This window comes from Barbus barbus, assembly GCF_936440315.1.
Source record: "Barbus barbus genome assembly, chromosome: 16".
NCBI lineage: Eukaryota > Metazoa > Chordata > Actinopteri > Cypriniformes > Cyprinidae > Barbus > Barbus barbus.
In genome coordinates, this window is record NC_136744.1 from 3,110,174 (window position 1) to 3,136,463 (window position 26,290).

A 26,290-nucleotide genomic window follows, 5' to 3' on the forward strand; every position below is an offset into this window, starting at 1 on the left:
CCCGTCCCAAAGTAACCCAAGATTACAGGACTTAACGACTACAGACCTGTGACTCTAACATCTGTGGTCGTGAAGTCATTTGAAAAACTGGCTTTGGCTTATCTGAAGGACATCACTGGACCCTCTGCAGTTTGCCTACAGAGCAAACAGGTCTGTGGATGATGCAGTCAACATGGGACTGCATTACACACTGCAACACCTGGACAGACCAGGGACTTATGTGAGGATCCTATTTGTGGACTTCAGCTCGGCCTTTAACACTATCATTCCAGACCTCCTCCTACCCAAACTAACTCAGCTCTCCATCCCCACCTCCGTCTGTCAGTGGATCAACAGCTTCCTGACAGACAGGCAGAGGCTAGTGAGGCTGGAAAAAATTCACATCCAACAGCCGCACCATCAACACTGGAGCTCCTCACGGCTGCATTGTCTCCCCACTGCTCTTCTCCCTCTACACCAACGACTGCACATCTAAAGACCCCTCTGTCAAGCTCCTGAAGTTCGCAGATGACACCACACTGATCGGCCTCATCCAGGACGGTGACGAGTCTGCTTACAGACAGGAGGTTAAGGAGCTGGCTGTCTGGTGCAGTCTTAACAACCCAGAGCTCAACACGCTCAAAACTGTGGAGATGATCGTGGACTTCAGGAGAAACTCTTAACATTAAACATGAAACACACAACACTATCATACTTTATTTTTTTATTTAATACACATACTTATTTCAAATTTGCACCTAACATACCTGTACATACCGAAATGTCTATTTTGTATATTGTATTTGTGCTATTTTGTATATTTGTACATAATTTTTTTACTATCTGTGTCCTGTCCTGTTGCAGTCATTCTGTCTCACTGTGGAGTTACTGTCACTAAAACAAATTCCTTGTATGTGCAAACATACCTGGCAATAAAGCTCATTCTGATTCTGATGTGTAGTAGACAAAAGTGTGCCAGTTAAAAATGGCCAAATTCCATGACACTCAAATAAATTATATTTCTATGACGGGATTCTGTCAGCGTTTTCCACATAAAATCAGCATCAGGCCTCATAACCCCCACTCTGAACTACTCAACTGCACTTGACCTCCTACACTGACCTTCAGGAACCCAACTAACCAAGTTATGAATGAAATTAAATAATGTGAAATCTACTCCAGAATAACAAACAGGCCATTATCAAAAAGAGAAGAACAGAAATGCTGCTCTTCTTGTTTTCAGTCTCTCTTCTCACTCTGTAATCAAAACATTAGTACAGCACAGGAAGAGAAAATAGTCTAGACAATAGACACAGAAACCTCCCAGACTGCAACAGGTATAGCACACAATAGAGCTCTTTAGACTCTGAAGTTCACACCGCACTCATCTCAATACTTCCTTTGCGATGCCTGCTAGAGTTTATAAAAGGCGATGGATGAAAGCAATCTATAGAGGACAAACCCATCAAGTGGTATTGGCGTGTTATCAGGCGGACACATCACGGAGGAGGAACACTGAACCTGTTCTTCCTGTTAATGAAGCACCCCTCCTCCACCCTTCAGCCAGCAAATACTAATTTACATGAACCTTTCTAGCCCCTTGGTCATTATTTGAAGCCTGATTGGATTATATCAATATCAACTTACTGATTTTAATGCAGCAGTGAAACAAATAATAATAACAAATTTGTAAATGTGCTGATATCTGGAAAAACGCTCTTCATTTTCAAGGCATTCTGCATTTTAATAGGCTACATCAAGTGAAAGCGAGCACCATGCCTTTTGTTTTTACATTTACACAACACGTCGCACACCCCTACACGGCAAGCCATTACTTCACATAAAAAGGCTTAGCAAAGTTTGCTGAGAGAGCAGTGACGCATGCATCTGACTCTGGTTCCCTCACACACATCTTTCGTCACGATTAGCTCTCCTCACAGCATTCCTCACATTTTAGGCCAAACAAGAGGTCTGAGATTGCAGGAAATCTCCATGATAATAGCTTTCACATACAAACTGACAAGAAACAGCCTTTAAGATGCGTGTTTTCCCCTTCTTCTCAAGCTCAGTCTGCATGCTTTTGGCTTGGATATGGGCACTTGATATGCCCTGCGGTCACATTGGGCCCACATGATACAAAGGAGAGTGAAAAGTCCAATCATTAACTAATTTATCTCCCAGTATACACTTCTGAGAGGTTTATATTTGTCTCCAGAGACTGTAGTTATGCTAGAGAATCCTAATGGTTGCTCTGCTTGCTCTCAAAGTAAATGCCCTACTTCACTGACTTTACCAAACAGGAGTCTGGATTCCACAAACGAAGATATCAAGTGGTAAATTTTTCAGGAATTGCAACAATTCAGAGCAATCAGATGTTTTGTTCTGGTCAAAAATATACACATACACACTAGAGCTGGGCAAAAAAAAAATAGATTTTTTTGATTAATCGTTTTTTTTAATGACGTTGATTCGATATCGATTCTCAAAAGCCGTGAATCGATCTTTTCCGGTATTTATTTCAGCACACATTTAAAACAAGATCTGATTAATGTGATTCTAATCATTAGTCTTCTCCCCTAGATATCACTCTTATTTACAGAAAGCCTGGCATTCATGGCGGAGATACTGTTGATGAGAACCAAGAACAAAGGCATATGCATGATTCGTAATGCTCAGGTGAAATGCTGTAGTAACACTATAAATCTGTGGAAGCATCTGATATCACGCATGAGGCGCCATGATTTCTGCAATGAATGGATGGTGCGACGCACTGTTTTGTTTACTACACACATACTAAAGCGCGAACGACGCTCGCGGTGTTTTCATCTTCTGCTGTCTCACTATATGATGATATTAACACACGAATATCATCTCCAGCTGCTCTGAGAGTCATTTCATTAGCATTTTACGGTTTAATTTGAGAAAACTACGGTCATATCACATGATATACAGCAGCTGCAAGTTCCTCACGGCAACCCGTCAAAATAAAGGTTTAGTTTAACGTTAAGAAACGGTCAGAATATAAGACTCAATGCTAAATATTAATAAATCTTTATTTTTAAAGGAATAATCCCATTTGTTTTCTTTTTAATTTTAACAGTAAACCTCTGATGTGCAGCACTTTGTTTGCCAAACAATAAAAGGGTTTAATTTTCATTTGATTAGGATAAATTAAATTAATGTTTTACGCCTCATCTGATTACCAGAAAAATTAAGAACATTTTATAAGCCCCTATTATTATTTAAGAAAACAAAAATAGAATAGGTTTAAAATACAGGCCTGTGGTTCTTAATTTCTTTATTAATTCACCATTTGTAAACTGATACTGTTCATTTCTTAGAAATATCAATAGCTTTTGTATTAAAACTATATTCACTGAATGTAATGAAAAAAAATGGAGAGCTTGCGAATCGAAATCGAATTGGGACATCTGAATCCATACCCAGCCCTAAAACACACTCCGATACATGGTTGCAAGCTTCAAAAACATATTCACTGATTATCTCCCTCCCCAATGAGCTGTTGACCACAAATGACCGTCACCGAGTCAGTGGAGTGAACGCAAGAACTGGACCGAGAACAACTTTTGTGAAGTAGACCAAATGATGTATAATAAAGATCCAACTCTGAAAGGAATAATTCATTAACTGAAAAAGTGTTGGCCTAAATATGCCATTCTTTTTTTCTTTCATGAGGGTTTTATTTTTTGAAATAAAGTTCTTGTTGACAATAGATTTCTAAGCTACTGAAAATCAAGATGAACATGCTCAGACACGAATAACTGAATTGGATAGTTAACACAGCTTCTTACAATAAATGGTTAAAAACCGGAATGCACTCCGTTCATCCACTCAGCCCTTAAAGAGAAAGCCTGATACGTGGCCAATTTACTGGCGTTTCGTGTTTCCACGTGTCTGTAATAAAACACCGCTTCAACTTATTTTTATCCCAGCAAAGATTTATACAATAACTGTGGAGACCAATACTATTAATAGGACGAAAAAACTTTGACATGTTATCCATTTTGATATGTATTTCTCAGGAAAAGGTTTGGGCATGATTTTTAATTATGAATATAATATTCATCCTCTCCACAGTAGCTATTCACAAAATTGATAAAATAGTATAACTAGAGCTGGAAAAGTTGCTCTCTTGCCTTGTTTTCCTTCGGCTTCTTGTGTGAAAGAGCATTTATAATAGTCACACCTGACTTAGTCTTGCATTTAGGTTTAAGAATGAAGCCTGCTCAAGGACTTGCCATCTGATTTCAAAGACACTTTTCATTAAAACACCCAGGAATTCACCAAAATATGGGATTATCCCACACAGATTAGCTGAAATAGGACGTCTTGAATGTTTTGCTGCCTTAGAGAGAGATGTGCTGCAGTTGTTGGCACAGCACTGTAATCTATCATTGATCTGGGAGATTTAATTCATTACATGCCAAAGTATCGCTGCAAGCAATGCTTCTGGTCTGTCTATCAGCACCACATGCAGGATTTACTGCTGCACACGCATGGGGAGCAAAGCAAACGTGTGCTCTTTACTAACTCACAGACAGAGTGATGAAAGCCCCCCATCGCTCTGTTCTGAGAGGGTCCTTACACAAGGACAACTGTAATTGCATACAAGCGTGAGAGGGAAAAGGCTTATGTAACGGCATGGAAATGTCTTATCAAGATTATAGTGACCAAAATGATCACGGTTATCAGTATTATCACGGTATTGTTAAAATGAGCTGGTGGTGTTCAAAAGGTCCCGACATATAAATCACTTCAAGTTTTAGATTTAAAAATCAGCAAACAGCAAATAAAATAACTTTGCATAATCACTAAAACAAAATGACCAATTTAGATTTTAATAGCGTTCAAATATCGAATGTAAATGTTCAAATAAAGCTTCGTTTCATAAAAAGGTAAACCTCACATTTCAGCCTTTAAATAAAGAAAAAGGTTGAGTCAAAATGATATTTGATTCATAAATGATTATATGTATTTTATCTGCCGCATAAATAATTCTAGATAGCTTACCTGAATTGTTTAAATGTGTAGAATGCACATAAGCTTGTTTTTCCATCAACCGGACAAAATTTACAGTAGTGCATGCAAATTTGGTCCGTTTTTGGCGGTTTAATGATAATTAAAATATGAAACTGTAATTCTAACCGTGGGGAATTTTATCATGATTTATCGTCAAACCGGTAATCGCCACATCCCTACTTTTTACATTGATGCACTGCAGCGAGAGGTAGAGGAAGTTGTCCTGTGTGTCAGTAAAGCATCACGGTCAAATCAGCATTAGCCTGAAATGTTCCCTGCTAGTCCTCTCCACCAATCAGACGCTCTCCTGAAGGTGCTCCCTGCTGCTTCACGCATGGGTCTGCGCTCTGAAAGGTCACTGAAAGGCAAAAATGGAGCTTTCCGGTGGCTCAAAGCACTGCAGTTGTACAATTTTGAGAAAAGCTCTATGCGGCCCATTCATGTCATATTGCATACTAATGCAGGATGCATTCGTCAGTATTATTAGAAGTTATTCTGAATCACCTAGGGTTAAGAGTTTAGTTCATGGATCATTTCTTTAGGGTTTGAACCACTACAGCATTGTGTAATGGAGCGAGAGCTCACTGGTTCCTGCCACTGTCACAATGTTTTTCTCAACCACATTTAGCTGAGTTCTAGTGTTCTCTGCCGTCTGCGTTTCAAATCCTAGAGCGCTACCTAACTAGAATGCATTTTTGGCAATCACAGGTTCATACAACACAGCATTTTGGCATCATAAGAGTGATTCTGTACAGCTCAGCCTACAAAGTCCAAAAATTATTCTGATTGCTGTCAAACGATTAATCGTGACTAATCACATCCAAAATAAAAGTTTTTGTTAACATAATATATGTGTTTTGAAGTTTCATGGAAGCTGGGCAAAATCATAATCTCTGTGGGGCATCGATGAGAATGCACAACACTTTATTGATGGCTCAACATGTGGGTCAAGGTGTGGTTACTGTAAAGAAGGAGACAGCAACATCGACATCAGTTACTAATCTAAATCATCAAACACTAATATACTGCTCATGCAACAAATTCCTCTTATCAAACAATCATCATAAAGTACCAGGGTTACAGCAATATATCAGATGATCAAATATTCAAACATACAACATCCATGGATAAAGATTAAAATTCCTCAATCAACAATCTGTACAAACAATTCATCTAGAAAAACAATATATTTCCTCATGTGAAATACAGAGTGCTGTTTACTGTATGTTTATTACGTTTATATAAATACACACACATGGTATACATATTTACATGTAGACTATATATTTATATTCATCTAATTTACATGACATGCATATAAATATTTTTAATGTATTTCTTAAATATATACATGTGTATTTATATTTGCTTAATAAATATACACAGTACACACTAATTTTATATGTAAACAAAAACTTATTTTGGAAGCGATTAATCGTTTGACAGCATTAAACTATTCTACAACAATGCTGTGGGGTAAAGATGCCCAAAACTGCTGTGAAATCTGATCATGCCTATCATGCTAAGGAACGCAGCTTCACCTGACACCTGCTGCTGCTGACTGGGAGTATGCATAACAATACTGACTGCCTTATTGTGGTTACGACAGCCAAAACTGCTGCTGATCTGCAACCCACCTGATGCCCAAAACTGCTGCTGACTCACAGTATATGTCTATGACACCTAAAAATTCTGAATGCCTTCCAACGCGCCTGCGAGGCCTCAATGATGCTCAAAACTGCTGCTGACCGGGCATGCGAGCCAAACTGTTGATCGTCCCTCGGCTCACCTGCTGACTCGGAGCGCAATGCTGCACAAGCAGACGGCTTTAGCTTTTGAGACGCGGCCCACAAACGCTTCTCTTTCATCCATTAGTCAACAGTCTTTTCTAGCAACAATGGTCCCAGGACAGGCTGGCGTCTTCTTACCTTGGGCAAATCCCGGAGCTGGTTGGCGTCCAGTAAAAGCTCTTCCAGACTCGCTCTGTAGCGGTAAATCTCATCCGGGACGAAGAGCAGCGAGCAGTGGCGCTTATCGACCGACTCAATGTGACGGTTGCACCGCCACAGGGGGATACAGTTAAACATCACGGGATGGTGATCCTAGCCCTAGATAAATCCGTACTGCTGGAAAAGTTGCCACAGCAATCAAAACTCAAACAAACAAGTTGGAGGAACTAGGAAGAGCGCAACTAGTGTCGCATTCAAATGTATCGATCTCCGACGCGAATGTATCGCGCGCTGAAACATGGAATAAAAACGTCGCGCTCCACTTCTGCTTTGATCCCGGGAGTTTTCTTTCCGCTTTTTCACCTTTCTCGCGACATCTTTACCGAGAGGCTGGGAAGTGTGCCGTATCGCTCTTTGTAAGCGGTTACATGTCTGTTTAGTGGCGTTTATTTAGCGTGTTTCTTATCCCGGAGTTTATTTCCTCTTGGACCAGTTTCTGACCCGGAACATTCACTCCCTCATTCCAGACTGACGTCACGAATCCCAGCTGCTCCTCCCTCTCTCCCTCTCTCTCTCTCTCTCTCTCTCTCTCTCTCTCTCTCTCTCTCTCTCTCTCTCTCTCTCTCTCTCAATTCAATTCAATTCAGCTTTATTGGCATGAATGTGTAACATATCACAATGTTGCCAAAGCAATAAATATATTATACAAACATACAGATTAATAAAAAAAATGGGGGGAAATAAACATACATGTCCAATTTATCACAATGAAAAGAGAAGAAAAAATAAAGAAAGAAATAACAGATTAAAAGAATACAGAGAGTTATTGTAAATGGTAAAGAGGGTTCAGCCTTTGTCCCTCATTTGATGGCAGGAGTTCACATACTGCGATGCCAGGTGGATGCACTTTTCCTTCTCTCCCAATATATACCAGAGTTTCTCTGTGTGGCTCGTTTGCTGGAATTCAGGTGACACTAGCGCTATTTGTTTGAAATAGGTATCTCTGATGTGTTTATATTTGCTGCACTCCGTAAGGAAGTGCAGCTCCTCCTCTATGAGTCCCTCTGTGCAGTGAGAACACAGTCTCTCTCTCTCTCACACACACACACACACACACACATAATCTCTGTGCAGTGAGAACACAGTCTCTCTCTCACACACACACACACACACACAATATCTGTGCAGTGAGAACACAGTCTCTCTCTCTCACACACACACAATCTCTGTGCAGTGAGAACACAGTCTCTCTCTCACACACACACTCTCTCTCTGTGCAGTGAGAACACAGTCTCTCTCTCTCACACACACACACACACACACAATATCTGTGCAGTGAGAACACAGTCTCTCTCTCTCACACACACAATCTCTGTGCAGTGAGAACACAGTCTCTCTCTCACACACACACTCTCTCTCTGTGCAGTGAGAACACAGTCTCTCTCTCTCTCACACACACACACACATACACACACAATATCTGTGCAGTGAGAACACAGTCTCTCTCTCTCTCACACACACACACACACACACAATATCTGTGCAGTGAGAACACAGTCTCTCTCTCACACACACACTCTCTCTCTGTGCAGTGAGAACACAGTCTATCTCTCTCTCACACACACACACACACACACACATACACACACAATCTCTGTGCAGTGAGAACACAGTCTCTCTCTCTCACACACACACTCTCTCTCTGTGCAGTGAGAACACAGTCTCTCTCTCTCTCTCACACACACACACATACACACACAATATCTGTGCAGTGAGAACACAGTCTCTCTCTCTCTCACACACACACACACACACACACACACACTCTGTGCAGTGATAACACAGTCTCTCTCTCACACACACACACTCTCTCTGTGCAGTGAGAACACAGTCTCTCTCTCTCACACACACACACACACACACACACAATCTCTGTGCAGTGAGAACACAGCCTCTCTCTCTCACACACACACACACACAGTCTCTGTGCAGTGAGAACACAGTCTCTCTCTCACACACACACACTCTCTCTCTCTGTGCAGTGAGAACACAGCCTCTCTCTCACACACACACTCTCTCTCTGTGCAGTGAGAACACAGTCTCTCTCTCACACACACACACTCTCTCTCTCTGTGCAGTGAGAACACTCTCTCTCTCTCACACACACACACACACACCATCTCTGTGCAGTGAGAACACAGTCTCTCTCTCACACACACTCTCTGTGCAGTGAGAACAGTCTCTCTCTCTCACACACACACACACACACAATCTCTGTGCAGTGAGAACACAGTCTCTCACACACACACACACACACACACACTCTCTCTGTGCAGTGAGAACACAGTCTCTCTCACACACACACACACACACTCTCTGTGCAGTGAGAACAGTCTCTCACACACACACTCTCTGTGCAGTGAGAACAGTCTCTCTCTCTCACACACACACACACACAATCTCTGTGCAGTGAGAACACAGTCTCTCACACACACACACACACTCTCTGTGCAGTGAGAACAGTCTCTCTCTCTCACACACACACACACACACACACACACACACAATCTCTGTGCAGTGAGAACACAGTCTCTCACACACACACACACACTCTCTGTGCAGTGAGAACACAGTCTCTCTCACACACACACACACACACTCTCTGTGCAGTGAGAACAGTCTCTCACACACACACTCTCTGTGCAGTGAGAACACAGTCTGATTTCTCTGGCTCTCCAGCTCTGCTTGTGTCAGCCCGTCTCCACACTCAGACTGTGCTCACTCAGACGATACTTCGTCAGCAGCTTTCTCTTTACATAGCCTTTAATACTGCTCAGGTATGGCGCTAATTTATAATCAGCTTTTATACTGCGGAAGTAAGTTAATTTCTTTACTTGAGTTACTTTTTGTTGCCAATCATGAATGTATTCTTCCTGGGTTATTTTTTCAGTTTCTTTAACTTTTGAATGTTTACACCGAATTGTGGAATTGAGTTGATGTTTTTCCACTAAATAGTGTAAGGGGTCACTCTCTGGGTGTTTTTGCCAGTAAGTGAAAGCACTGTGATGGTATCTATCTGTCTATCATGTCTGAAAGATGGAAGCAGAACTTCGCTGCTCTCTTCTGGATTTCAGAGAACAGAGGGAATCTGCCCTGTTCTGCCCTGCAGCCCCGATTTGGGGCGTTTCTGTGAATTCCCAAGATGGTTTTGCAGAACTCAAGGTGGAATATTTCAACAGGGTTTTTGTCCCATGTTTCATAGTTTAGTTTAAATTTGGGGCCCCAGATTTCACAGCCATAGAGAAGAATGGGTTTGATGATGCTATCAAAGATTTTCAGCCACAGTTTAATGGGTGGGTTGAATTTGAACAGGGGTCTTCTTATACTGTAAAAAGCCCTGCGTGCCTTATCTGTCAGATCTTTTATTACAGTATTGAACTGTCCAGAGGCTCATCGTCAGACCCAAAAATTATAACAGGTGACATGATTAATAATTATTCCCCCAATTGTCAACTCATATTTTTTGTCAGCAAGACGAGGCTTTTTCTGAAAGATCATGATTTTTGACCTCTCCATGTTTATCGTAAGGCCCAATCATTACTGTACTTTTCCAAAATGGAGAGGCTTTGGTGCAGCCCCTCTTCATGAGGCGACAGCAGCAGAAGATCGTCTGCATACAGGAGGCATTTGATTTCTTTGCCCTCGAGGGTCAGACCAGGACAAGAGGACTTATCAAGTGCTGATGCCAGTTCGTTAATATAGATATTAAATAGAGTCGGGCTGAGGCTGCAGCCTTGACGGACTCCTTTGGTCTGACTGAAATAATCAGTTCGTCTGTCGTTGATTTTGACACAGCATTTGTTCCTGTTGTATATGTCCTTTATGATGTCATATGTCTTTCCTCCTATTCCACTTTGGATACGTTTTAGGAAAAGTCCATTGTGCCATACCGAATCGAAGGCTTTTTGTAAATCAATGAAGCAGCCAAATATTTTTCCTTGTTTTGTCTGCTGAACGTATTTCTGTATGAGTGTGTGTAAATGTGATCTGATGTTCTCCGTTTTGGCATAAATGCAATTTGACAGTTGTTTACAATTTAGTTTTCTTGAATGAACTGAACTAATCTGTCATTAATAATAGAGCAGAATAGTTTTCCGAGGTTACTGCTGACTGTGATGCCTCTATAATTGTTTGGGTCGTACTTCTCACCTTGTTTAAAAATTGGAGTTATTAGATTTTCTTTCCAGATTTCAGGAAAGTGTCCTGATTTTAATACGAGATTGAATATTTTCAGAATAGCAATAGCATAATTTTGCCTATTAGTTCATGTAATGATATGGGTTTGTCTAAATGGTTTAGATCATCTTTTGTGGTGAATTCTAGGTCATGTAATTTGGTTTGGTTTGAAAATCTGAGTTTTCTGAAATGTTCAGTCCAGATGTTTGGATGTGTTTAGCTTCTTTGGATTTATCTAAATTATTCCATAATTCCCAAAACGAATTTTGATCGACTGCCTCCTCAATCTTGTTGAGCTTTATTTTCATGTGATCAGCTTTTTTCTGTATTAGCAGTGACTTGTATTTTTTAAGGGTTTGTTGATATGTGGCTAGTGTTTGTTGGTAAAGTAAAAAAAAAAAAAGTCGTGACGTATTGTCAAGTATGGTGACGTATTGTCAAGTATTGTCAAGTATGGCTTTTCTGACCACTGTAGAAAAAATTGGAAATAATTGTTCTGTTGCTAAATTGATTGTTTTCTTCTCTTCACCAAATGAAGTCAGTAGAAATGAGTCTATCATGTTCTCCACATGAGTGCTGTGGAGCTCGGCTTCATATTGGGCAGGACTGTCTTTACGCCATATAAATTTGGAGGGGACGTGGTACAGTTTAACCTTCTGCTCTGAAGATGGCAGAAGATTCACTGACCTGTTCAGACTGAGGACTATGTGACTGTGGTCTGATAACGGTAGCTGTGGCATCACTGTGAAATAGTTGATTTTACTTTGGTCTAGATCTGTAATGGTGTAATCTACTGTGCTGCTGCCCAGATAAGAGCAGTAGGTGAGTCGACCCAGAGAATCACCCTTTACTCTGCCGTTAACTATGTATAGACCCAGGCTTTTGCAGAGCTGCAGGACCTGTTTTCCATGTCTGTTTACGGTGTTGTCATAATTCTGTCGTGCTTTAGTAAAACGTTTTTGTTGGTACGTATGTGAACTGTTAATATATTTATCTCCATCTGAACTAATGTATTCCACTTCTCTCCCTGTTCTAGCGTTCAGATCCCCCATTAACAGAACTGGGCCTAGAGACTGAAAGTATATGATCGCTGACTGTAAGGTTGAGAAGATGTCTTCATTGTAATAAGGCGACTCATGTGGAGGGATATATGTGGCACATAGGTACAGGTCCTCATCTAAACACAAAATCTCTTTTTTAAGTTTTATCCAAATATGTGTTTTTTCCCTTTTTCACAGGCTGAATATACTGCTACAGGTGGTCTTTGAACCAAATTATTCCTCCTGAATCTCTTCCGTTTTTAACATTCGGCTGTTTGATTGATGGTATATGTAACTATCTGTAGTTTGGAGGAGTGTAGGATTTGGAGTCTGAACGACTCCATGTCTCAAGTAATTTACAGTTGGGCAAAAAAGTATTTAGTCAGCCACCAATTGTGCAAGTTCTCCCACTTAAAAAGATGAGAGAGGCCTGTAATTTTCATCAACTATGAGAGACAGAATGGGGGGAAAGAATCCAGGAAATCACATTGTAGGATTTTTTATTTATTTATTTGCAAATTATGGTGGAAAATAAGTATTTGGTCAATAACAAAAGTTCATCTCAATACTTTGTTATATACCCTTTGTTGGCAATGACAGAGGTCAAACGTTTTCTGTAAGTCTTCACAAGGTTTTCACACACTGTTGCTGGTATTTTGGCCCATTCCTCCATGCAGATCTCCTCTAGAGCAGTGATGTTTTGGGGCTGTCGCTGGGCAACACGGACTTTCAACTCCCTCCAAAGATTTTCTATGGGGTTGAGATCTGGAGACTGGCTAGGCCACTCCAGGACCTTGAAATGCTTCTTATGAAGCCACTCCTTCGTTGCCCGGGCGGTGTGTTTGGGATCATTGTCATGCTGAAAGACCCAGCCACGTTTCATCTTCAATGCCCTTGCTGATGGAAGGAGGTTTTCACTCAAAATCTCACGATACATGGCCCCATTCATTCTTTCCTTTACACGGATCAGTCGTCCTGGTCCCTTTGCAGAAAAACAGCCCCAAAGCATGATGTTTCCACTCCCATGCTTCACAGTAGGTATGGTGTTCTTTGGATGCAACTCAGCATTCTTTCTCCTCCAAACACGACGAGTTGAGGTTTTACCAAAACGTTCTATTTTGGTTTCATCTGGCCATATGACATTCTCCCAATCCTCTTCTGGATCATCCAAATGCCCATGTACTGGCTTAAGCAGGGGGACACGTCTGGCACTGCTGGATTTGAGTCCCTGGCGGCGTAGTGTGTTACTGATGGTAGCCTTTGTTACTTTGGTCCCAGCTCTCTGCAGGTCATTCACTAGGTCCCCCCGTGTGGTTCTGGGATTTTTGCTCACCGTTCTTGTGATCATTTTGACCCCATGGGGTGAGATCTTGCGTGGAGCCCCAGATCGAGGGAGATTATCAGTGGTCTTGTATGTCTTCCATTTTCTAATAATTGCTCCCACAGTTGATTTCTTCACACCAAGCTGCTTGCCTATTGCAGATTCAGTCTTCCCAGCCTGGTGCAGGTCTACAATTTTGTTTCTGGTGTCCTTCGACAGCTCTTTGGTCTTGGCCGTAGTGGAGTTTGGAGTGTGACTGTTTGAGGTTGTGGACAGGTGTCTTTTATACTGATAACGAGTTCAAACAGGTGCCATTAATACAGGTAACGAGTGGAGGACAGAGGAGCCTCTTAAAGAAGAAGTTACAGGTCTGTGAGAGACAGAAATCTTGCTTGTTTGTAGGTGACCAAATACTTATTTTACCGAGGAATTTACCAATTAATTCATTAAAAATCCTACAATGTGATTTCCTGGATTCTTTCCCCCCATTCTGTCTCTCAACTTGCACAATTGGTGGCTGACTAAATACTTCTTTGCCCAATTGTAATTATATCTGAACTATATACAATATTAACAAAATCAGAGTTTGTATTTTCTCCCCAAAAGCTGAAGAGAACATCCCTTGAATATTATCACATGTTATTTTAAACGATGACATTGAGTATTACTGTAATTACCAGAATAATGTACGAGTTCATGACACAATCATGTAAATATATAGATTAATCAATTAAAAAAGGTAATATAGAGAATATAGAGAAATACAGTGAGTGGATCTATTTTACAAATGTTACATTTTAAAAATAAAAGTAAATAAGCAAAATAAATAAGTTAATATATAAACGAATAAGTCATTAAGAAATAATGATCATTCTTGACTATAGACCCACTGTGTGCTTAAGATAATAGATTATCACATATCATTTTCAGCATGTTTTTTATCTGGATAAGGTCACTGGAGTTGATAAAGAGCTGATAAAATGTAGAAACTGTAATTTGAATGCAATGTAAGTCGCTTTGGATAAAAGCGTCTGCTAAATGCATAAATGTAAATGTAAATGTGGAGTCTGATCTACCTGGTCGTGCCGCTACAGCGGCGTAGCTGTCCGTTTAGCTGCCGGGAAGCTGCTCAACTCTCTCCTCCTGGTCCAGATGTGTTTTCTGAGGGCTGTTCAGGTTTGATGGTTTTTGCAAACAGTCTCATGCCCTCTCGGTGGATGTGGATATGGTCGTAGAGATGCTGATGGTTGGCTATGTGAACATTCGGTATTGGAGCACAGATGTTAGCTATCTCCACATTGATGGCGTTGATGATCCTTTGTGGTACATCTCTGTGAGGTAGAAGGCTTGAGATGATGACTTTGGCTCTGAGGTAGTTCCTGCTAGCTGTTCTCACCATGTTGGACAGAGATTTGAATAATAATTTGTGACGGGGCACCTAACACACCCTCTTGCAGTAGTCTTAAAGCAGAGTGTGAGGTGGGACACCAGAACTTCTTCACGGATCTCCCCGGAAACAGTCGTCTGGGGTCAAGATGCTGGCCGTTGGAGTCGCAGAGGATGACGATGTTGCCTTTTCTCTTCTGTTCTCTGCCGTTGCTCGTGAATGATGATGTTGTAGTCGGTGGATGAATCTGAGTGCTGCTGCTGTCTTTCCTCTTGAGGTTCTGACGGGTTGCAGGAGTGAAGGAGCTCTGAGATTGTGTGCTGACACACCGCTGCTGTTGAGCTGAGTTTATGGAGGTGCTGGGTGTTTGTGTGTGGTGTTGAGTTGTGGTTGTGGGGCTGCTGTGGGGTTGTGTGCTGACAGTGTGTGTGTGTGTGTTCTGGTGTCCTCCAGCAGTCTCTCCAGTGTGTGGCCAGTTCCTCTCTCACCCTCCTCAGCTCCTGGCGCAGCTCTTGATTGTCCTCCTCCAGGTGTCTTACAGCAGAGCAGAGTTGTTGAAGTTGTTGCACACTGGTCAGGTTCAGCAGCTGATGAAGGTTGTTGTTAGTTTCCTCTTTAAACAGGAAGAAGTCCTGCTCCAGCTCAGCGATGTTATCTTGGGAGACGCAGGAGTCCTGGTGTGCCCATGTACCCCACAAAAAAGACAAAACTGGCAGATTTAGAAGTGTGCAGTGCAGTGCAACAGGTTGTATTGTTTGCTCTTTTTTCATATTTTGACATTGGTCATGTTTTTTTTTTTAATGACAGAATTTTTTTTAATTAGATGTTTATCGTTATTATTATTAATAATAATAATAGCAGTTATTATAACAATAATTTGAAACTATGTAATCATGAACATGCATGACCTCTAATAAAACAAATGACCAGCGACAGGTGAAATGGATTCCTACAGGAAAAACTTGACAAATCCTGTACAATTAGGTCACCGTCAATTGAATTTAGTGTTTCTATAAATTGTGTAAAAGACGATACTGCACACAGGTCAGCATTTTTTCAGTATGACTGAAACACATCATGCTTATGTAGAAAGATTGGAGAGACTCTTTTCAGGGTACGTTTATTTTTGGAAGACACTTTCATAAAACTTCAAGCACTGACTATTAAAAAGAAATCAAAGCTTGTCCGCTGAGGAAAAATCAATCATACGGTTGACTGAACACACTTCGCCCTGACAACATGCACCACTCAGGCTTTCCAGCACAGTTTAAACAGTGAGACAATTATGAACCACAAAACAATTAGTAAAATGGCAAAGATGTAAAAGAAAACATTTGTCTTCAAGTATCCCATGCAGCAAGGGATTATTGATACCCAAAGGCCACTCTAAAACTACATTACAATCTTTAAGTTGATACATTTTTGAACTAGATGTCTGAAATACAGCCGGTCTGAACACTTCCCCATGCATATTGCCCATTCCTCAATCTAACTGAGGCATTATATCCCAGCTAGCAATGGATACAGTTGCAATCAATATTAACAAGTAACACTTCCTGAAGCAATACACACAGTAAAGACATCACTGCAAAGATCTGTCATTCAAACAATATCAGTGACCCTGGACCACAAAACCAGTCATAAGAGTCAATTTTTCAAAATTGAGATTTATAAATAAGCTTTTCATTGATGTATGGTTTATGACAATATTTGGCTGAGATGCAACTAATTGAAAATCTGGAATCTGAGGGTGCAAAAAAATTTAAATATTGAGAAAATCTCCTTTAAAGTTGTTCAAATGAAGTTCTTAGCAATGCATATTACTAATCAAAAATTAAGTTTTGATATATTTACAATAAGAAATTTACAAAATATCTTCATGATCTTTACTTAATATCCGAATGATTTTTGGCATAAAAGAAAAATCAATAATTTTGACCCATACTATGTATTTTTGGCTATTGCTACAAATATACCCCAGCGACTTAAGACTGGTTTTGTGCTCCAGGGTCACAAATGATGTGGTCACATCCTAATGATCTCCGAGAGCAAAACACCTGATCCCTCCACGCTTCCGCTGTGACCCAATCATTTCCTGGAGTAAGGTACAGCCTACATGTTCTGCCTGTAGCTTATATACACAATCTTTTATTGCACAAGTACATTTACTTAAGTTTTTCCTCATTAATTCACTCATATATTTGCCACAGTGCTTTTTTAACATGTTCTACTGGTTATGATTTGCACTTGATAGTGTTTTGAGAGCAGATACTGAGTGTTGGCTATTGCATTTAAGATTTTAAGAATGTGAATGAACACATTTTGCTATAGTGCGGGTGTATATAGTTTGCAGGATTGTGTTGAATTACAGCAGACAAATGGTCTAATCCTGGACAGTGTAAGGGCTTGTGTTAGCTGCAAACAAGAGGTTCTTAATTAGCATGTATGGTTTCACAAAGAAAATCCATTATACTCTGTGGAAAGATTATGCTTTTTTTGGATCATGAAAATATTCTGCACAAACAAATTTGGTTCTTCGATAGCATCACTGCAAAAACCCCCTTGTTCAAATTAAACCTTAATTTCCTCAGGTGCCTAGATACCCGTAAAAAAGGAGCCATTGTTTCTTTGATCTTTAAACCAATGTTGTTAAATTAACCACCCAGTTAATTTTTAAGAAAACTGCTTTGACAGTGGGACTCTTGAACCTTAAGATTTTCTAAAATGTAGTCTCAACTGCTTTTGCTTCAGGACTCAGATTTTAAACAAAACTGGGACCAAAATGATATTTTAAAGTAAAAATGTTTTATTAATATTAGCCATATTACCAATTGACATCAATTTGCACTAAAACAAGTGTTTCTTTTAAGATGACATGCTTAGCTTTCTAATCTAACAACTGTATGCATGAGTATAAGGCTAGTCCTTTTTATTATTTGCAATTAACAATGTTTTTTCCCCTGCTGTCTGCAACTACCCAAACAGATGATCCACCATTTAAGAATGAAATCCCAGGTCTAGGAGAGAACTGAATTGTTTAAGTGGCCTCCCACATCCACTAGATGGAGACAAACACTCTTGGGTTTGATCGCACACCCAGCAGGCAAACACCACAGCAGACAACAGATTGTGTGGTTATTTATAGTTTTAATTTCAGAATTCAAACTGTGTCTGTCATGATTGAAAAAAATAAATAAAAAACGAACTAACAATACAAAGAGACAGCTTGATTTCAAAGTGCAATTGTTGTTCATACAAATAAGTACAAAGTTGATCATATTTCATCAATACTGTAAGCATATTGTGGAATTACAAATTGCATTGGGGGGAAAAAAAGACTCCAAACTGTTTAGACAATAAGGGTGGGTGAGGAATGATATACTTTCAGTATTATCTGCTACCTTCATCTGCGACTAAGCTGCTTTTTAAAGGCCTTTAGGGACTTTGCCATCATGGGCGCCACTCCTGTGAACAAACACCACATTAAAATGAGAAAAATCACCCAGCAAAACAACGACAGCATTTGGAAGAAATTCTTGCAAAAAACTGCTCCTGTATAAACGATGTAATCAAATTATTTAAAATGTTAATTAAAATAAAAACGACTCCAGAAATGTATAAATAAAGCAGTAACACTTTACAATAAGGTGTCATTGTTAACATTAATGTATTAACATGAACACTACATTACACTCTTTATTAATATTAGTTATTAAAAATACAGTCGTTCATGTTAGTTCACAGTGCATCAACTATTAACAAGCAACTTGTGATTTCAATAATGCATTAGTAAATGCTGAAATGATTAATAAATGCTGTAGAAGAATTGTTCATTCCTAGTTCATGATAACTAATAAACCTTATTGTAAAGTGTTACCAATAAAGCTGTAGATGAAAGCCGTTCCAGCGGTTTGACTGTTGGTAATGTGATACAGGTCTCACGCTCAAACCTGATAAACTACCAGATGACAATTTTGTGCTGCTTTGATTATTTCAATTACAAATTTTTGCATTATTGGAATATGGATTGACTCCTGCTGAATAAAGTGTGGTCTTTAGAGGCACAGTTGAACATGTGAAAACTCACTTTTAATCTTTCGGGGGTCTTGGGCTTGGCCAGAGTTGTTAGTGGAGGGTTTTGAAGGCTCACTGAAGCTGGATCTTCCCCGAATCTCACTGGGCTTCACACTACTGTGGAGTGATAGATTTTCTGTGAATGATATTCATCTGCACAGTGACTAGCATGACACTAATGGAAGGAGAAACCCTTTGTTTTCAATTCAAAATGACCTTTAGCATTCTTCTACTCATTGCTTTCCTCACACTGCATGATGATATTTACACAGTTGTTTTATTAATTCTAGAACTGTGACGTACGCACAGCTGGCTCTTTCACCAAAAGGGCTGACTTCCAGCCTAATCTGGTCTGAACTGACCTGGCTCTGTCTGTTGGGTGAGGTAGTGTCACGGGGACGGCCGTGCCGTGAATCTCCTGTTGGATCCTCACATTTCTAGGTGGCTTAGCAGTTGAGTGAATAAACGCCATTTTCACCTGCCTGCCTAAAAGAGAAAAACAAAAGCACAAAACTGTAAGTGCGACATTAGGCATCAACAGACTTTCAAAGCTAAATTAAAGCAGGTGGTGGGAGAAAATACACTGACATTCTGGATTTGGATGGCAATAAAATCATAGACTAGCCCTTGTAAATGTTGAAATTTCCTTACGTCCGCATGAGAAACAACTACCATCCGAATAGGGCTTTTCCAGAAACATTTTTATATCCACTAAACATCTTGGTGTAGTGATGAAATTTCTGCAATTCTGAAAAACAAAATTGCTGTATTTTTAAGTCACTGCTTTCTCGAATCTACTTCGACTGGATTAAGGTTTAATGTTCCATTGAATTTAGAATCAGAAAGAAGGGAATCAGAAAGAGCTTTATTGCTAATTAATTTGTCTTGGTGACAAAAGCTTTCAGTGCACAGATAGGATGACAAGTCATAAAATAAAAACAAGCGATTAAAAATAATATGTAAATCAATGCACAATATATCTTATGTACAGATGTGCTATATACAAATTATGCAAGGGGATGTGTATAGATGTAAGATATATTAAAACAATAGTATGTGTATAATAAATACAAGTATAAATAGTTGGGTATTGCCCATGTTTTACTGCACAGTGGGCAGAACATTAAACTCATGAGGTAGACGGCCTGAGGGAAGAAACTTTTCCTATGTCTGGCTGTTTTAGTGCTCAGGGGGGAGACATAAAAACACATGAGTACAGTACATTCCACTTCCTGTCACTTCATTAAAATGAGCCAAAAATCCAACCCAGGAAATTTAAAGAGAGCCAATTTTTACATTTTGCCCAAAAGGACATTTTACAAAGATTTGGTAAAAATTACATTATGCAATTGCAAGACAACTGCTGTGATCCCATCTACGATAAAAAAAAAATCATTTTAAACCAAGAAAATCAAATGAGACAAAAAAAAGAGCCTTAATGAAGATGAAAATTAAAGTTTGAAGGCATTAGAATTCAGCCGTATGCATCTACTGCCATTAACCCCAAAGTCATAGTTGCGCTGTAAATCTATTCATAGTCTGAGCAGACAGATGGTTAGAGCCATATTACCACAGAAGCCAACTGTATTTATGAGCCTTCAAGCTCAGCTCACCAACATCAACTGCTCCCGCTCTGGAGAAACACTTAAAGATGAGGCTTACAGATTACACTTACAAATCATCTCCCAGTAGTCAGTCTACGTCTGTCTAAAGTACCGGCTTAGACAGTAGAATTAAACATCAGCTGACAATCTACAGGAGGAGGAAGGAACCCAAATCAGCTGTACATGGGCAACATGATATTATTGTAGAGCAGTAGATATTTTAATATCATTTATACCGTGCTGCTTTGGGACATTAAAGGAACGGTTTGCCCCAAAATGAAGATTTGCTGTCCCTCAGGACATCCAAGATGTAGATGAATTTGTACCTTCATCAGAACAGATTTGGAAAAATTTAGCATTTATCATTACATCACCAATGGATCCCTCTGAAGTGAATGGGTGCCGTCAGAAACATCAGCATCCATAAAAACATAATAATCCACACCACTCCAGTCCATCAGTTAACATCTTATGAATGCATGTTTTTAACTTCAAACCATTGCTTCCAGCTAAAATAGGAGTCTTCTATCCATAATACAGGGTGAAATGGGATGGACATTTTCACTGGATGAAGAATTAAGGATTTTGGCCAAAAGCAATAGAGTAAAGGTAAAACTTTTTAATGATGGATCGTGCATCTTTTCACTTCACAAGTCATTAATTGATGGACTGGTGTGGATTGTGATGTTTTTATCAGCTGTTTGGACTCATTCTGACGGCACCCGTTCACTGCAGTTGATCCATTGGTGAGCAAGGAATGCTACATTCCTCCAAATCTGTTCCCTAGAAGGAACATAAGTACATTTTCAGCAACTTTGAATTTTTGGGTGAACGATCCCCGAAACATGTGCAAGGAAGAAACGAGGAGTAATGAGAAACTGCAGAGCACAGCACAAATCCAATTACCTTTGGGCTTCCCGGAGTGAGCGGAGACGATGCTCTTTGTGAGTTGCTTCAGTTTTCTCTCCCTCTCCTTGGACATGCGGAGGTACATCTCTCTCCAGGATTCGTACTCCTCCAGCTGGGCGTTTCTGAAGTCTTTCTGGCAGTGTCTCTCCCACAGGTGGTCCGTCACCCCAATGTACACCTGTGTCAGAAATACAAAACGTATATTGGGAAGTCACTTGAAGAAAAAAATAATTTTTTGGGAATTTAGACAAAAGATCAAATATTTCATTTAAAACTTTAATTGACTTGGTCATTAAGCAATTCCCACACTTCAATGCCATTATTTCATAGTTTATGACTTTCATTAAAAACGTTAATAATAAAAAAGCCGTGTGTAAAGGCATGACCGGTAGAGTAAATGTATATCTATATGGCACACCCGGTTTCCAGCATTCTCTCTATGAAAGACGACAGTTAGCTTCTTACTGGATTATACTCCTCAATCCGGAGCAGCTGTTCAGGCGTGCAGCGCTCTAGTACTGGCTCCAAGATCTCAAATGGCACACCTCCAATTTCATAGAGAGCTGCAAAGAGGCCAAAATCTATAAAACCAAGCTCACCTGACCTCAAGCAATAATATGGAGAGCAAGATCACAATGTCAAGTCACGTACAGTCGATGTTGTTCTGCAGCGCTCGAATGCATTGCTGGTACAGCGTCATCATGGTGGGCAGGAACGCCATCTTACTACCAGAGTACACTTGCATCTTATTCTTCAGCCTTTGTCCAGTGAAGACCGGGGCCTCTTCACAGACATCAATGACCTTTCTATCCACTACGAAAATAAATAGATAGCGGAGGGAATTTCTCTTGCAATGTCAAGCTTTTGGTATTTGAGAACATATGAAAAATCCCAGCAGGTGCAAAGCTTTAACCCACCTTTCTTTTCACTGAAGTACTGATACTGAGAAACATCCTCGCATTCGGGTAAACTGGATGGCAAAGGAATGTTTAGCAAGTCCATCACTGACTGCTCAGGAACCTGGAACTCAAAAATGAATTAGCATTTACGCAATTTCACATCGTTTTAAACCTGTATGACTTGGTCTTCCATGAAACACAACAGGTGCATTTTTGGTTTCTTTTCTATAGGATGTAAAGCTCCAAAATCTCAAATAACAACATTAGCTGCATGTGTCAGGCTTGATACCAATAACATTAAACATCATTGGTCACGCTGTGTTTGGAAAACTGCTGTAGCTTTCAGATCGAGTCACATTGGAGCAGAGCGTGAGATTTTCTGGACCAAGGAACATCATATGTTTTGAACTACATTTTCAGTGTGGCAGAATTTTTTTTTTTTTTTGAAAGGATTGGCGAAAAACAACTACAAGCAACATATGCAGGTTTTTTGTATACCATGGTCATTGGGTCTTCTGTTACTGCTTTGCTCGTCTTCACAAGAGACACACCAGAGTTCTCTTTGAGGGCAGTTTTAAGTCTCTTCGGGTTCTTAGCAACACTGAAGGATTTTTTGCGTTTGCGAGGCTCAAGGTCATAGCTCAGGTAGGCCTCGAAGGACATGGAAGGCATTTCACAGCCATCCTCTGCACGCATGTCAGTCTCCATTGCTACTACTTTGTCTGTGGCCTTCTCCAGCTTTTCTTTCTTGCATGCATCTCCACTCTTCTCTTTTTGCTTTTGCGTCGCTTCAGGTCTTTTTAGAGATTTTTCATGCTTTGTATTCTCCTGTTTTTTTGTTATGCCAGAAACCTTGTTAGTCTTTTTGCGTTCATGTTTTGTGTGCTCACCACTTGTCTTTTCATTGCCATGTCCTGAGCTGTGACTCCATGAGCCCTGATTTACACTTGATTCTATTTTTGGCTCATTCTTTTTTTCACCATTCAAGTAGATTTTGGATTTACTGGGCTTGGTTTTGCATTTAATGTCAACAATCTGTGACATTTTCTTTTCAGTACTGGAATTCTCAATTTTTGGCTTCTTCCTAGAATTGGTCTCTGAAAGCTGGCTGTTTTCATGTTTACTCCTTTCTTGAACGTCTTCATTAAGCTGTTCTTTTTGGGGTAGGCAGTTATCAGGCTTTCCCCCACTCGAACTGCAAGAAAGAACAAAAAAGGTGGAGAACAGGAGTACAGTATGTCACTAGTAAAACATAAAATCTCAAATGCAAATAAAAACTTTCAATTACAGATTTGTACCGGACCAGATGATACCTTATAGAGTGTTTTGGAACAAGCGTTTTCCATCGATTAACCAATATTTTTGCCACCTTTCCTGCCTCATCATGCTTCCGAAAGGAGTTGACAACTTTTCCAATTCCTGTTTCCTACAAACAAAATATGAATATATTGAAAGCTCGAGAGAAAAATGTTTCACTAAAAATAAGGGAAATTATTTTTCCAAAATACATAAAGATCTTACAGCGAGAATTTCAAGTGTGATGTCCAATACTTCAAGTTTCTTCAGGATTTTCAGCAGCTGAAACAGAACAAGTTAAATGAAATAAAGCCAAAGCACTAATTGACTTTTGGAAAAAACTCTGAATTTAAAAACTGCCTCCGTTTCAATTAATGAGAATTTATAATCCAACAAGCTGCTGAACTAGCACTACAACAGAAGGAGAACTTTAATGTTTGGATGATTGCTTCGAATTCAGTAATCAATATTAGTGTGGTTGCAGATGTTTCAACAAACTAGGAAAGAATATTACTTGTTAGAGGTTTTGTTTAAGATCTTGCAAACCTGCTTCACATTGATTGTAAACTCAGAAAATTAGAGCACTCTGGGAAATTACGTGTTACTCCACCACGGTCCAGAAAATAACTTAAAGACACGTATATGAATCAAATACAAATTTCTGTAGACTGCATTTCAAACACTAATTAATACAATCTAATGTTACTGATAATACCCATGTGTTGTGGATATCACATACAGAACAGAATTATAAATCAGTGTGTCCCGCCCATTTCCACATGGCTGTTTAAAAAAGTGAATTTGCTGAGTGAGCGCTCTGGTCACGCTCTATGTATAGGGAAACCTCAGCTAAGGGACTATAAATGGGCAATGAAATAACAGCCACCCACTGGCTGTGAAATACAAGGCACTGCGCATGTGCACTAGAGGGGCTTCTGCACTGCGCAGTCACAGCAAACAAAATACTACTTTAACAAGGCACTACCAAAAGTCTCCAACATGTTGAATGTTACAGTTAAGCAAAAGAAGTACTGCCACATTGCCCCTTCATGACCTCAATTGACTGACAGCCAACATAAAAGACAACTGCAATGCTATTTTTAGAAAGACCCCCTCTCAAGTGCATACCCCCCACCACCACCTCCCAGTCAACAGCTGCTGACATACTACATTTTCTATTCACAGTTCACCATAATTTTTTTTCCAGTATGTATGCATTTATAAATAAAATGTCATAACATTAATTTACAATACCATACCTTTTATTTAAATCAAACTTTAAGGGGGGAGGGGGCACACTTATTGCTGATCTTACAGGTTATTTAATGGCTTTTCAGTGAAATTTGAACAGTTAAGCAATTACGGCCAAATAAATAATAATAATAATTTCAAACATGAAATAGGTGACATATACGATAAATCTGATTAAACAGTTCAACCTCTCAGTTTTGTTGACAACTGTGTTGGCCTCCAACCCAAGTGATTTAAAACATGCTGATATTAGAAGTTTTGTCTTGACAGAATTCACAAAAAGTCTTCTTTTAAGAAGTTGCTTGCTTGAAAAGCGTTCAAGCAGCTGGACAGTTGACTGTTATTGCGTTAATGCTTGTGTTGTCCTGCCCTCGCCGCTTTAACGTTTATCCTGTTTACTTATTTGTGTAAAACGATACAAAACCTTTTTGTTGACGACTGCACAGCATCCTACCGTGTGTCCTTCACAGGAGTCTTTTAGCTGATGTTTTAAATGCAAAACCTTTTTCACATCAGCTGCGGCCATCTCAGCTCCTCGCATGCGCCTTACCTGCGCTTATTAAAGTCTCGCCATATGTTTTCGTCACCTTTATATGGGCGGAGACGATATATTACCTTGTTGGAAAGGCTAGAGTCCCCTCAGAATCACTGCGCACGAGCTATTGGACAAATACAGACGCACCGCAGGGGGTATGTCTCCCAAACACTACACAAACGCACGCAATCACTCTTTTGAACACTGATTACTGAATATAGCAGTTAGTTACAACTTTAATCAAATCTGCAGCACACTAACAGAGACAAAACGCATAACCTATTCATTTAATTGTGTGTGTGTAGCCTACACAAACACCGGATGCTCGTCAGAAAGTTGAGTAGCGCTATCATGTCTACCCAGTTGAAAATTTTATGACGTAATTTAAATTTGAAATTGGCTGAGTTTTTTTGTAAATAAAGCCTAAAAGGTAACATGAAAACTTCACAGTGCTTGCAGTTCTTCAAAATAAATCTGCCCTACTTTATGCAGCTACTATTGGTCCTTCCCATTAATAAAATTATTAATTTATAATTATAGTTAACATGCATGGAACCTTTCCAAAAACGCGCGTATTTTTTAAATGTTCTTAACGAGAAAAAAATATATATCAATAATACATGAAACATTTATTTTTAAGCGTGTGGAGACGCCTGGGTTCAGTTCAGTTGCGCTTTATGTATAAGCCCTAACCCTGTTGTTGTTGTTTTTCTCTTTCTGAATAAGTTTTTATGTTTGTCCTTCTCGTAAAAGGCTACGTCAAAAGCATT

General features: G+C 39.7%; 2 protein-coding genes across 2 annotated transcripts in view; both read right to left on the reverse strand.

Moving 5' to 3' along the window:
* Window positions 1–7,513, reverse strand: part of LOC306882073 (leucine-rich repeat-containing protein 1-like) — a 44,160-nt gene extending 36,647 nt beyond the window's left edge. The window contains exon 1 of the mRNA XM_079436522.1: window positions 6,948–7,513. Within this exon, the coding sequence (XP_079292648.1) occupies window positions 6,948–7,106 (159 nt within the window). The 5' untranslated portion in view covers window positions 7,107–7,513. The remainder of the gene's footprint in view (window positions 1–6,947) is intronic.
* Window positions 7,514–18,355: 10,842 nt separating this feature from the next.
* On the reverse strand, window positions 18,356–25,511 carry LOC306882150 (elongin-A-like; the record flags this gene model as incomplete). The annotated part of the gene is made up of 11 exons (XM_079436632.1): window positions 18,356–18,417; window positions 19,040–19,140; window positions 19,389–19,512; window positions 21,537–21,717; window positions 22,005–22,102; window positions 22,191–22,352; window positions 22,457–22,559; window positions 22,916–23,633; window positions 23,752–23,864; window positions 23,960–24,016; window positions 25,440–25,511. 11 exons carry the CDS (start codon window positions 25,509–25,511, stop codon window positions 18,356–18,358), a joined length of 1,791 nt encoding a protein of 596 aa, XP_079292758.1.
* Between the last annotated feature and the right edge of the window lie 779 nt (window positions 25,512–26,290).